The following is a 14560-nucleotide window of genomic DNA, read 5'->3' on the forward strand; positions in this document are numbered from 1 at the left end:
TTCTGGCCAAACACCGACGCGCGATAATGACGCACCATAACGCGAGGAGGAGCTTACTCCAGAGATAGATAGTGATAAACCTGAATTATGGTACTGCGTTAAATCGACGCAGAGCCTACGTGCACCGTACGGTGCGTGTCCCCGCGTACCCTACGCCGTAGGCTCTGCGTTGGTCGCGGAACCAAAAATCAACCTTTATGGTTGTAGTCAGACATACATACAGGACTGTCTCAGAAAATTAGAATATTGTGATAAAGTTCTTTATTTTCTGTAATGCAATTACAAAAACAAAAATGTCATACATTTTTGATTCATTACAAATCAACTGAAATATTGCAAGCCTTTTATTATTTTAATATTGCTGATCATGGCTTACAGCTTAAGAAAACTCAAATATCCTATCTCAAATAATTAGAATATTCTGGGAATCTTAATCTTAAACTGTAAACCATAATCAGCAATATTACATAATAAAAGGCTTGCAATATGTCAGTTGATTTGTAATGAATCCAGAATGTATGACATTTTCGTTTTTTTTAATTGCATTACAGAAAATAAAGGACTTTATCACAATATTCTAATTTTCTGAGACAGTCCTGTATGTACATAGGCTACTAGTGTTGCCAACCATCCTTTGAAAAACTGAATCTTTCCCGTATTTATAAACTAAAGTACGCGTCCCGTATTGAGCTGAAAAGGGACGAACTTTGTCCCGTATTACTGAGTCAAGAAATAGTCATTGAAATGACAATGAAACATGGCATTGAGCTGTTGAGTCCACAAGTTATTTTTTTCTCTTTTACTACAACTGTAGCCTACAGTCATGGCCTTTGAGACACAAATATGTTTACAAGTTTTCTACAGACTTTCTGTTTGCACTTTTGTTATTGCACCAAAAATGTGCCCTATTACAGAATGGATGTTCTGCTTTCTTTCTATTGTTTTATATTAATTTATACTATTTTAAGTTAAGGAAGACAAGTTTCTGTTGAAGAAGATACGTATTTTATTCATTTCATTTTGTTATTTTGTATTAAAGTGAATTGCTGGATAATAATTTGTTTTCCATGTGTTCATGGCATTCAAAAATATGCATCTAATTCAAGTTGAGGTTAAATAGTTAAAAAAATCGTTTCACTCACAAAAAAGGGGCTAAAAAAATTCACCATGCCAGGAAAGGTGAAGGCAATCAGGTTGGCCGGCCCTGCCGATGAGGTGTCCCTTATTTATTTTTCAGGGAGTTGGCAACACTAATACATACATATATGTATATATGTCTATGGTTGTAGTCATGCGTTTCTATCCTTGTCACTTACTGTTAGATGTGGTAACCCGACTCCTCACTGGTGAAAATAGTTGAGGTTTTTATCCTTATATCTTTATGTCTATGCTTATTACTGTCAGATGTGACAAAACAACCCCTGACTGGTGAATATAGTTGAGCCCTTTGCATAGCTTACTAAATTCATAACAGTGAGAAAATTGGTCATTATTAAGTATACAACCCTCAAGACCTAAAGTTCCATCCAACCATTTTTTATACCCACTGTATCCTTTGCAGGGTCATGGGGGTTCGCTGGAGACTATCCCAGCTCATTACAGGTGAGAAGCAGGGTCACCAGTCTATCGCAGGGCCAGACATACAGACAACAATCATGCACACTCAGACCTACAGGCAATTTAGAATTATCAATTAACCTACTACGACGCAAGCACGGGAGAGAACATGCAAACTCCACACAGAAAGACTCCAGGGAGTCAAACCAGGAACCTTCTTGCTGTGAGGCAACAGTGCTAACCACTGAGCCACTGTTGAACCAATTATATATATTTTTTTATAGGTTCATAAAGACATCTAAACAGGTCAGAAAACAATCCAAATTATCAGGAAATAAATGCTTGATAATCAAAACAGGTAATAAATTGAAAAAAAAATTGAAACGCATCACTCTGGTTACTGGTTTAAGATGAAATCATGAAAAACTATTTTAGCAGTTCTGGCCAAACAATAATCCTGACTCTTCAAATAATCATTTATTTTTTGAGTAACATAGCACAATACTTCATAAACAAAAATAACTTTTGGATAAACTTGGGATGCGTCATATTAAACACAGTCAAGAGGTAGAAACAAATATCTACGGTGATTCCACAGTAGATGCACACAGTAAATGTGTGTACACTCAATATATTAGACTCTAAAAGACTTAAACTTAGGTCCTGTAGTAGGTTGATGTATATATTTTTTTAAACTAAAAGAAAAAAAAACACACATAAGAGCAAAAGGTACTCATAATTCAAACATTTTACACATAAAACCAGTAAATGTAATGTACCAATGTGTACCAAAATTCCATGATACAAAAAATTACATCCTTTAAGGGAATGGTTTGACAGAATTATAACTGGTTTATCTTCAAGTAACAAAAGTTTCATGAATAACAGAAATACATCAATTTAACTTATACTGCATGAGGATTAGATATTAGATATTAATATTATCTATTCCTAAAGTGTAAGCCAAATACTTCAATGAAATAGGCTATGACCAAAAAAACCGTCATCCTCTACAAAATGCGTTTACAGAATTATCACTATGCACTAGTCATTTCATTACTTTGTTTTGCCCTTTTTACTGTCTACGGAAATTGTTTTTACAGTTTTGAATCCCGCTTAATGTTATTGTTTTTAACATTGGCGCTGCTAGCTGCTGTTTTATATTATTTCAAGACAATTTCTCCGCGATGACAATCTTTCAGTTGAGACCATGGATGCATTATCTTTAAGACAGGAGAGGGGTTGTATTAAAACCTCATGTCCTAATCCTTGCTGAACATGCAGCTGTGTGTTGTCATCTGTTAGGAAAAATAACCAGATTAAGGCTGATTTATGGTTCCGCGTTACACCAACGCAGAGCCTACGGCGTCCCCTTCGGCGTAGGCTCTGCGTCGATTTAACGCGGAACCATAAATCATGCTCAGTGTGTTGACACTCATTTTCAGTCAGGCAGACATTCGGGCACGCCGGGGTCCTGCCCCGGCAGGAGAAGCATGACGTGCGATGGGCGACACGGACGCTGTCTGCCACCAAACAATTGCATCACTTTTTAAAACAAATTAATCTTATTTATTGTGTTTAATTTATTTAACAGAATGATAAAAGGAGGTTATTTCCCTCCGGTATCGACTGATGATGTATCTGTTTGACAGAACGCGTCCATCGCTAGTTGCAGTCCAGATGTGAAGCTGGTTGAAACGCTGTGATGAGACATACAGACAGATGTGCATGAATGCTGGCACACTTCAATGATTTGTGAAGAACACTGAGCTGAAATTCCTTCACAACAATGTGAGCAACCGCAAAATTCATAAAGAAAAACTTGACAATGGTCCTGGGGCGCACTTAATCTTTCCACACATTCTGCTTAGTTTTTCACAGGGAAATATCCCAAACCCATGGTTTATCCGAGGTTTTATTTAACAATTTTAAGATATGATAAGTACATAATCAGGATAATTTGTTGTATGTATTGATTAGTGAAAGTAAGTGCAGCCAATTTAATTTAAACAATCAATTAAATGTTTGGAAAATGATTAGGGTTTATTTTCTTAAACATTTAGAGAACAAACCTACAACCTACAAGACAAACCTGAATGTCCCCTGAAGACTGACTCAAGAGCAGAGGTGGGTAGTAACGAGTTACATTTACTCCGTTACATTTACTTGAGTAAGTTTTGGGAAATGTTGTACTTTTAGGAGTAGTTTTGAATCACTATTCTTTTTACTTTTACTTGAGTAGATTTGTGAAGAAGAAACTGTACTCTTACTCTGCTACATTAGGTTACGTTGAGTTTGTTACTTTTCTTTTATCCCCTCCGCGTACGCGTCAATCTCATGACATCACTGAGTGATTCTTTGGGAAAAATGTTTTGTTTTGTTTTGTTGCATATACACAGACTCAAACATACAAACACACAGAGTTTATATGAGTTCATGAGATTGTTCTAGTTCTGCCTGTTATTATTTTATTTATTAAAGTACTTGAATTTACTTTAAGATTATTTTAATTTAAGCTATTTTTTTATTAATTTTAATTTATTTTATTATTTTATTGATTTAATTTGCCTGAAGATGATTATTTTGTACTTTTGTCTGTTTAAATGGTTGTGATAAAAAAATAAATCAGACGTTACTCAACAGTTACTCAGTACTTGAGTAGTTTTTTCACCAAGTACTTTTTTACTTTTACTCAAGTAATTATTTGGATGACTACTTTTTACTTCTACTTGAGTCATATTATTCTGAAGTAACAGTACTTTTACTTGAGTACAATTTTTGGCTACTCTACGCACCTCTGCTCAAGAGTCAACGGTGAAGTACTTTAAAGTTTAGTTTCTGCAAGAAGAAAGATGTTTATTGAAGCCAGCTTTATAACTGTGTTAGTGTTTTTGTTTACACTGATTATCCTCACCTATGGTTGTTCTTTGTGCTTATGATTGCACTAGGTGTGGAACAGAGGTGTCAAGTAGCGAAGTACAAATACTTCGTTACCTTACTTAAGTAGAAATTTTGGTTATCTATACTTCACTGGAGTAATTATTTTTCAAACGACTTTTTACTTTTACTCCTTACATTTCCACGCAATTATCTGTACTTTTTACTCCTTACATTTTAAAAACAGCCTCGTTACTCTATTTCATTTTGGCCTTTAAAAAAAAACTATCCAGTTAAATTGCTCCATCCGGATAGAGTGAATTTGGTTGTGGTTGTTTCAGATGTTCTTGTCCAGTTTTGTTCTTACATCCGTTGCCCTCAGATTCAACTAAACTTGGATGTACATTCCAATAAAAGTTAGGATAAATGATAAAATGCCTCTGAAGTTTGACTTTTTGCACCATTACAATACTTATAGGCAACTAGTCATCATATCTCCTGCTCTCTGAAACACACGTTAATGCTCAATAGTACACATATATGGTTCATTAATATTTGCATTATACTAAGATGCATTAATTTTCAATGGCTTTTGTCCTTAATGGCTTTTTTCCCCCTTACATTACTTTTACTTTTATACTTTAAGTAGTTTTGAAACCAGTACTTTTATACTTTTACTTGAGTAAAAAACTTGAGTTGATACTTCAACTTCTACAGGAGTATTTTTAAACTCTAGTATCTATACTTCTACTCAGTACTCGAGTTGTAAAAAGAAATCAGGGGGGATGGTGGATTTTATCATATGGGGACAGATAATTTGTGCTGATTACAAATAATATAATATATTACAAATAATAGCAGTGACCAAAACACCTGCAGAAATACTGCAGGAATGACATAGCAGCAGTTAAATGTAGCCTTCTGTAAGCTTTAATTATCCTTACATCTAATACATCAAAACACAACAATAAAAAACTGTTTTCTGAACTTATCAATATGACTCTGTCCTTCACAGGATAAGTAAAATGGATCACTGCAAAAACTCAAAATAAGAATATGTGTCCTATTTCTAGTTAAAATGTCTCATTTTAGTAAAAAATCTTAGTACACTTAAAACAAGACTCATCAATGGAAAAAAAACAACAATTTTCACCTGTTTCAAGTAGATTTTCACTTGAAATAAGTAGAAAAATCTGCCAGTGGAACAAGATTTTTTTGCTTGTAATGAGAAGATAAATCTTGTCCCACTGGCAGATTTTTCTACTTATTTCAAGTGAAAATTTACTCGAAACAGGTGAAAATTGTCAAATAAGTTATTTTTCTGGTGTTATTTTTTTTAAAATGGTTTTACTGGGGGGGAAGATTTTGACCACTTTTATTTCAGGGGGGATGCCATCCCCCTCATCCCCCCTCAACTCTAGTACTGATTATATGGTTCTTTAATATATTTGCATTATACTAAGATGCATTCATTTTCACTGGCTTTTGTCCTTAATGGCTTTTTTCCCCCCTTACATTACTTTTACTTTTATACTTTAAGTAGTTTTGAAACCAGTACTTTTATACTTTTACTTGAGTAAAAAACTTGAGTTGATACTTGAACTTCTACAGGAGTGTTTTTAAACTCTAGTATCTATATTCTACCTGAGTATTGAATGTGAATACTTTTGACCAGTACTCGAGTTGTAAAAAAAAATCAGGGAGGATGGTGGATTTTATCATATGGGGACAGATAATTTGTGCTGATTACAAATAATATAATATATTACAAATAATAGCAGTGACCAAAACACCTGCAGAAATACTGCAGGAATGACATAGCAGCAGTTAAATGCAGCCTTCTGTAAGCTTTAATTATCCTTACATCTAATACATCAAAACACAACAATAAAAAACAGTTTTCTGAACTTATCAATATGACTCTGTCCTTCACAGGATAAGTAAAATGGATCACTGCAAAAACTCAAAATAAGAATATGTGTCCTATTTCTAGTTAAAATGTCTCATTTTAGTAAAAAATCTTAGTACACTTAAAACAAGACTCATCAATGGAAAAAAAAACAACAATTTTCACCTGTTTCAAGTAGATTTTCACTTGAAATAAGTAGAAAAATCTGCCAGTGGAACAAGATTTTTTTGCTTGTAATGAGAAGATAAATCTTGTCCCACTGGCAGATTTTTCTACTTATTTCAAGTGAAAATTTACTCGAAACAGGTGAAAATTGTCAAATAAGTTATTTTTCTGGTGATGACTCTAAATGTTGAAATAGCAGTAAAACCACATTCATTGATGAAATGACATAAGGGATGGAAAGGGGGGGATGGCAGTTTTACAGGGGGGATGATTTTGACTGTTTTTATTTCAGGGGGGATGCCATCCCCCCTCATCCCCCCTCAACTCCAGTACTGCTTCTACCTGAGTAATGAATGTGAATACTTTTGACACCTCTGGTGTGGAAAAGGTCCCATTATGTCTCCGTGTAAAGCTCTCCATTCAGCATTTGTTGTTTTAAATGTATCATAAAGTCATTTGACACGAAGCTGCTAACGTGATCAGCTGTCAAGGCTGATTTATGGTTCCGCGTTACACCAACACAGAGCTTACGGCGTACCCTACGCCGTAGGCTCTGCGTCGATTTCAGTTCCAGCGCCCTCCTGCGTCCACCCATCGCGCCGCCGCCGCCTCGGGAGCGAGCGCTGCAGCCGCTGCTCCGGACCGGGTTTTCCCGTCCACTCCTCCCTCCGCTGCCGACGACGAGCTTCTGGCCAGCAGGGACCGTAAGCCTGCGTCTGGTGGAGGGAGAGTGAGCGGGGCTGCCCTGAATGGATTGACATAAGAGGGATTTACATTTGAACGGTGCTCCGCCAGGACCTGCAGCCGAGAGCCTTCCATCCAGCTGCATGCGCGCTCCCACCGTCGGTGCTCGGACCATGTCCATGTGTCATCGTCGAAAGAGGCTTGAAGTTAACAATCTATATTCTGCCGAGGAGGGGAAACCAATACAAGGTCTCGCTGTCTCGCTGGAGCGGAGTATTATTAGCAGTTCAGACAGTGCAACTGTCTCGCTGTGGTATGTAAAGCATTTTAGCCGTAAATGTGTAAATAAAAACCTCACGGGTAGAGTAAAACAACCCGTGCAACAGTGAGGTTTTCCAACGCGGCGATTTAAATGCCAGCGGTCAAGTTCAGAATAACAATAATAATAATAAAAAGCAGCGACGTTGAGGGCGGTTTTTACACGGTAATAACCCCCTCTTCCGCCAGTCAGGAAGACAGGACAAAAAAAACAGGATCCGACCTCCGGCCAAAGCCCTGTCCTCAACATGCCGGCCCTTTAAACTGTTAAAGCCACTCTGGAAACGGGATTATTTGTTTGTATGTAGTTCTTTTGATCGTTTCTCGTATTTCTCTGCGTAAAGGCGCACCAAATTCGCTTTTATTGACGTCAACCTATCGGCACTTGCTCGTCCGAGTGGATATTTAAGGAGGGGCAAAAGCGTCATGTGTTGGAGACTATTAGAAATATTACTGATTAAAAGTCGTGGATTCATATTATCATCGACTAACCAATCAAATTTCGTCATATTCTTTTTACATTTTCAATACTTTAAGATTGTGACATTATTTGTATTTTTTATTATTATTATATTTCTTTATTTGGTATGGACATCACAATAACATAGGACAAACCAAATGCACTATTTGAGTGTTTTAGCATACATGCTAATTTGCAACACTTGTCCACAGGAGGCTTTAAAAAAATAATATAAATACAATACAATAAGATATACAATAAAATTAGAGGATGACATAAGATATAAAGCAAATACAACATTTAAGAGCAGAACCAGAACTGACCTATTCATGTAGACACTGTTGTTTAGACTTGAGCCATAGTTTGAGTCCTCTGTTGCAAATATTGCCACATTTTTCTAATTTTAAATTAGTCGGTAAAGAATTCCAGAGTTTTGCACCCTTCACAGAAAAAACTGACTCACCAAAAGAGGTCTTATACTCTGGGATACGACAGTCACCATTGGTGCAGGCCCGTGTGGTTACTCTACCAGAGTTCTGATGCCTAATAACCACTTCAGAGAACAGGGGGGAAACATGATTATGTAAACATTTAAAAACCAGTTTAAGACTACTAAAATTCACAAAGTTTTCAAAAGTTAAAAGGTTGTGTTTTCTTAAAATTTCACAGTGGTGCCATCCTTTTTTTCCTGTTCCAATTTGTGTTTTTATTGTGTTTTCTGTCTCTTTGTAGGGGATGCACTGCAATAACACACTAACAGCGTCATTATTCACAGTTCAAGGATAATACACAAAAAAAAGAAGATTTTAAGAAGAAAATTTAACATTTTTGTCTAAGCAAGGAGTAAACAATCACCTGGCTCCCATGCTGGCTGCCAGAAGTCCTCTCCTCAACACCCTCAGCCATGCCTGCTACTACCACCAGGAGAAAGACTCTTGCTCAGAGGAGGAATGGCCAGAGAGGGACCAGCACCAAGGGGCAAATCTGTAACACAGATAAAGCCAGAGGAAGAGCAACAGAAAAGCCCCTGAAAACACCTGCAGAATCCACAAGGTCATCAGCTAGAGCTCAAGCAAAGTCAGGTCGAAGTCCCTGTGGGAGGGGAGTTAAGGTGCCCACTGGTAAAGATCACAGGGGGTCCCCTGGCAGAGTTAGCCATGCTCCAAATGTAACAGGTTCTACGAGGCTTAGACGATCGAAGAGTCCGCCTAAAAGCTGTGACAAGTTACAAGCCCCCCTCGGGCGGAGGAAGTCCCAGCGAGGTGCACAAGAGTCTGCAGCCCCCAGCGAGTCTCCCAACCCTTATAGAGGTAGAAAAAACAGCAGGGGGAGCACTGGGAGGACAGCAGCATCACAGCACAGAAACACAAGAAACCAACCCTTTAACATCAGCATCAACAACTTGACTCTTGATAAGGAAAATGAGAAAGCTGACAACAGCAACGATGAAGAAGTCCCAGCTGTATATCATACAACTAAAGATGAAGTTCCAGACAATATCAAAGACCAGGCTCTTGAAGTCAGTGACGCTAAAGAACACAGTCCTTTCAACGCTGATTCACGAGCGTGTAACGACACACCGGGAGACAGTCTGCAGCACAGCTGTAGCACGCTTGTAACCCAGAAAGTCCAAAAGACTGTCAGCCATAACAGCGAACATGACTCCGAGCAGGTTCCAGGGTGCGCTGACATTGATAGACAGCGAACACTCTGTGATGATGGGCGTAAAGATTGCCCCTCTGACACCTCAGAGTTAACGAGCGTTGGCTCATCAGGGGTGCAGGCCAGCCGCGAGGGAAATGACACTTCATCTATCCTTGGAAATGAGCTTGATCATCTTGCCAGCAGTGGTAAGCCAGATGGTGAGTGTATTGTCCAACAGGAGCAGAGTAACATGTCGAGCATGGAAGGAAGAAGGACAGATGAAAGTGTGACAGTCACTCAGAAAAAAGAGGACACAAAACATGAGAGAGGACAGAGTTTGGAAGCAGGGAGGGGGGACGAGACACAGAATGAGACTGCGGAAGAGATGGAGGAGATTGCTGAGAGTGCGGAGGGAGGAAACATAGAAGAGCAAAACAGTGTTTCCATCAGTTCTGCCGACTCCCAAATCAGCACCGTAGCCCCTCAAATCCCAGATACACCTCATTCTACGAAGAGATTGAGTGCAGAGTCAGATACACCTTCACCTGTGCTGCTAGTCTCCAACATAGCTACCTCAAATCCCACCAAAGCCCTCTCCACCTCAGACTCCCCTGAGTTTGAGGATGTGAGCCAGGCTAAGACAGATGCTCAACCTACCATTCATGGTGCTAAACCTCAACTCCCAGGGTCTTCAGCAGTCTCTGACACTGCCCCGAAGATGCAGACCGTTATAGTAAAAAGAAGTACTCCAGTTATCATCTGTATGGATTCCCTCAAACCTAGGAGCTCGAGGGATTCCAGCCATGGAGACTCACACCAGGCGCACTGCTTAGGGATCCCATCTCCAGGTAGAGAAACACAAGCTTGCACACCAGCAGAGACCAAAGACAAGCAAGTCAGTCAAGAACCACAAGGACCTAACTTCCAGAGAGAAATACCTTTATTCTCTTTGCCATCAGTAACTCAGTCAAACACAGCTGCACCCCTCAACCTCAGCGAGGACGGCATTCAGGTAGCAGTGCCAGATCAGGACTTAGTGCCAAAGATCTCCACTCCTTCTTTGGACAGCATCTCCACCTTCTCCTGCAGCTCAGAAAGCACCCGCTCCTCTTTTTCTTTCGACACCGAATCAGAGGCAGGATACGGAGAGCTCGGCTTCTCTGCCCTACAAGGAACCTGGGGGCCGGAGGGGGCCAGTGTGCTCTCCACGACAACTACTCCCAAACCACAGAGGAAGGAGAGGAAGAAGCGGAACAGGTGTGGGACGTGCGAGCCATGCCTCAGGAAGATTAACTGTGGCCAGTGCAGCTGTTGCTTCAATCGCAGGACCGGTCACCAGATCTGTAAGCTGAGGAAGTGTGTGGAACTGAAAAGGAGAAGACCTTCATCTGGACTCAGTTGCGCTGCTGCACAGGTTAGGCATACATTACACTTCACTGGTGCATTTGAGTTCCATTTAAAAAGAATTTGTTGTAGATTTCTGTCAGATTCAGAGCCAGTTTTGCAGGTGATATGTTTAAACAGGGACTGGGCTTAGTGTGCAGTGGAATGTCTTTGACAAATTACTTATTTGAAGCAGGTGAAAAAGCAGTGGTTTCAACAGTTTCTTCATCTCAGAGGTTTCCCAGATGCCCGCCAGTAACAGCCGTGCTCATGAGTTGAGTGAACCACACAGTTAAAACAGGAGGTTTCACTTTCACCTTGTTAATTTTTTTTTTTCCACTTGGCTTCAGTAAAAGGTGTACACTGAACTTTGTGGTGTATTCCTGTTAAATGTCACAGTCTGCGTGAAAAGGGGAAGTGCTCATGTGTTTGTGTGTGAACGCATGTGTAGAGAAGAGACATCTGGTTGGACGAGGGGAAGGCACCATCACATGACTAGCAGCAGTGCAGCACATAATTGGAGTGTGTCTGTTTTGAATGCGTGCCTGTGTCTGTGCATCATCGGTGCTGCAGTTGAGAGAGTAACCAACTGTGTGCATGCTGGTGTGCATTTACTGTATGTGTATCTACAGCAGGACAATATTACCCGAGGGACCCGCTACAGGTGACTGTTGTTGCTTTGCCATCTGTTCTGTGCAAAGGATTTACTTATCAAAACTATACTAAAGGTACTTTCAACATAAAACCACTAATAGATTAAATTGATGAAACTTTAAAAAAGGGAAGAAAAAAACAACCAAAAGTCTTTAAAATCTTCAGTATTTCTTCTTCACCAGGGCTACGTGATCGGCTGCTGGGTCTTTTTTCACAGTGGCTGGTCTCTGTTATTTTGATTGACTTTTTGAAAGTTGTTACTCTTAAATGCCGCCTTGATGGACTGCATTTATGATTTAATTCATGGTCTCAAAGTATTTTTACTTTTGGATTTTAGATTATACTGTATTTCTCTTAAAGAGAGATTGTGTATATATACATATATATACAGTACAGACCAAAAGTTTGGACACACGTTCCCATTTGTTTGAATGAGAAGGCGTGTCCAAACTTTTGGTCTGTACTGTATGTATATTTGCATCCACAATATGGTCAGACATGCATCCCAAAAATTAATGATAAAAGGCGTAGGAAACCAAGTTCTTGCCTGAAAGTCCAAATGAAAAGCTGATGACATCTAAAAGCTGTATGCATGTCTGCTCCCTCCCCCCAGAATCCAGTTAACCATGTTAGAGCAAGAAGTGCCTTCTGCTCAATTATTTAAGCTATTTCCCTCGGTGAAATGTTGTGGAAAGTAGTAATTCACTTTTCAATGATGCTCAAATTAAAAGAAAAAAGTAAAAGAGCAATGTGTTGGGTTGTCATAACATGATTGGTGCACGTTGGAGTTTATTCAACAAGTGTGTGAATGTGATGGAAGAATGTACCACCATTTCAACCTAAAACATTTCCTCATTTGGTGTTTTAGTGACAGAAATGGGTGTCCAACATGCTGACCGCAAACTATGGCTGGAAAACGTTCTCCACTGAATAACAGTGCCACTAAATCGCATTAGTGTAGTGAGTAAAAGGGAGCTCTATTCAGTGAACATTCTCTAATAAAACAACTAAACATAACAGCCTTTTAGATGATCGAGTACATAGTTTAATGTTGTCTTTGGCGCTCGGGGAGGTGTGTCTGCGTTGAAGTCCATGTGTGTCATAAACACAAGCTGCACATGCTCTGATCCTGTCCTCAGCACCATTGCAGGGACAGGAGCAGATAAATGCTGATTTTATAACACCTGGAGTGATAGTAGTGAGGAATTTTGTCTGCTATATCTGAGTAAAAGAGTAGGGAAACACCGCACCATGCTTTGATTTGCAAGCACAACGTGTTTTAGATTGACGTCAACTTGTGAGCCAGTCTTTGTTTTTGACTCTGACACAATAATGTAGTTGTGACTTTTAGCATTGCATAGCATACGTGTTCGTATTTGCGTGTCTGCATGCGCACTACTGTTAGAGGACATTGCACAGAGTGACACAGAATTGCTGATCCACTCATTCAAGCAGCACAGCTGGTTGTTGTTTTGCGCTAAGTGACATCACAATGGTCTGCACTTACATACAGCAATGTCTGTGTTTGTCCCTTTAAAACAGGTTTTTGTTTGATTCTGTGCATCTGCAGGGGGATGGGGCCTTCATCTAGCGCTGTCTGGACCGCTATCCTCACAATGAGTTATAGAAAAAATAGAACAAAATCCCATATTTCACTTAATTCAGATCACATAACAGGTCGAGTGAACTGGACTGGACTGGCCGTTTCTATAGGGGACATACGGGATGGGCCTGGGGCAACATTTATTCAAGAGGCGTCGCCACAGCAAACCTGATTTATTGTTGCAGGTGTTAGCACACAAGATGACCTTCAAGGGAATTTAATTAGCATAGAAATCAAGAAGTAAAAGTCATTTTGCCCCCAATAATGACAGCGACAGAAGATAAGAGCTGAAATCAGAGTGGATTTTCATTACCCCATTTATTTATTTATTTATTTTATTACTATCTGTGATTGTAATTGTATATATAAGCTGAAAAAGTCATTAGAGTAGGAATGCCATTGCTTACATTCATCCTGGTCCTCCTGTTATTGTGTGTTATGTTATTACACATGTGTGTGTGTGTTGGTGTGTACGTGGGTGCACAGATGGTGTCATTTCAGTGTGAGTAATACGTTAGCATACTCACTGGCCAGTCTTGTTGATCAAGCTCACACACCCTTCTAGTGAATGCTGCAAACTCCTCACGACAGAAAGAAGAGGCCAAAGAGGAGTTCATGTTGGGACATGTGGATCCTGCGCATGGCTTCACCCGAGTGTGTTTGTGGCTTTGTTTGGTCCTCCTCTGTTTTAAAACATACTAGCATTTATTCACGCAAAACAACATTCAGAACACAGGCTGAAGAGTGTTTGAGAATTAAGAATAAATACAAATATATTCTTTAAGAAGAAAACCTGCTGTGTGCTTGTACTAAAAGAGAATGACACTATTGGAAAGCAAGAAAGGAGCTTTCCTTTTAAGAAGTATTGGGCAGTGGAGACACGGCTGACATTTGTCCCTAAACACTAATTCACCAGAAGAAGAAAAAAAAATAGTAGAGTTCACAGAGTACCAAAGTATTTGCATTCGACTGAAAGAGCCCTGACATGTTTAGAGCTGTAGGCTACTGAAGCTGTCTTTACTTTCATGCCCTGTCAGCGACTGTCAGCCCTCAGAGGTGATGCTTCTTCATTAATGTCAAAATAGTGCAAATAATCAACTGATAACACGCAGTCATCAACAGCATTTGAACATAGATTACGATCCATTCAGTGCTCATTTTTCTTTTGTCCAAATATGCTATGAAATAAGACGCAAGATGCCAAACTCTGTATACCTATCTAATGCTTGTAAAACATCTCGTGTCAAGATTGGGAACAAGATGAATTAATTGGGCAAATTATTTATGACAGTGTAATTATTTTGGA

At 39.3% G+C, this 14560-nt stretch overlaps 1 protein-coding gene across 1 annotated transcript in view; it reads left to right on the forward strand.

Annotated features, from left to right (window-relative positions):
- The first annotated feature begins 7214 nt into the window (after positions 1 to 7214).
- tet1 (tet methylcytosine dioxygenase 1) overlaps positions 7215 to 14560 on the forward strand; it is a 35488-nt gene continuing 28142 nt past the window's right edge. Inside the window, exons 1-2 of the mRNA XM_061745866.1 lie at positions 7215 to 7505; positions 8703 to 11028. Coding sequence (XP_061601850.1) covers positions 8875 to 11028 — 2154 coding nt within the window. The 5' untranslated portion in view covers positions 7215 to 7505; positions 8703 to 8874. The remainder of the gene's footprint in view (positions 7506 to 8702; positions 11029 to 14560) is intronic.

Source organism: Cololabis saira, chromosome 17 (assembly GCF_033807715.1).
Source record: "Cololabis saira isolate AMF1-May2022 chromosome 17, fColSai1.1, whole genome shotgun sequence".
NCBI lineage: Eukaryota > Metazoa > Chordata > Actinopteri > Beloniformes > Belonidae > Cololabis > Cololabis saira.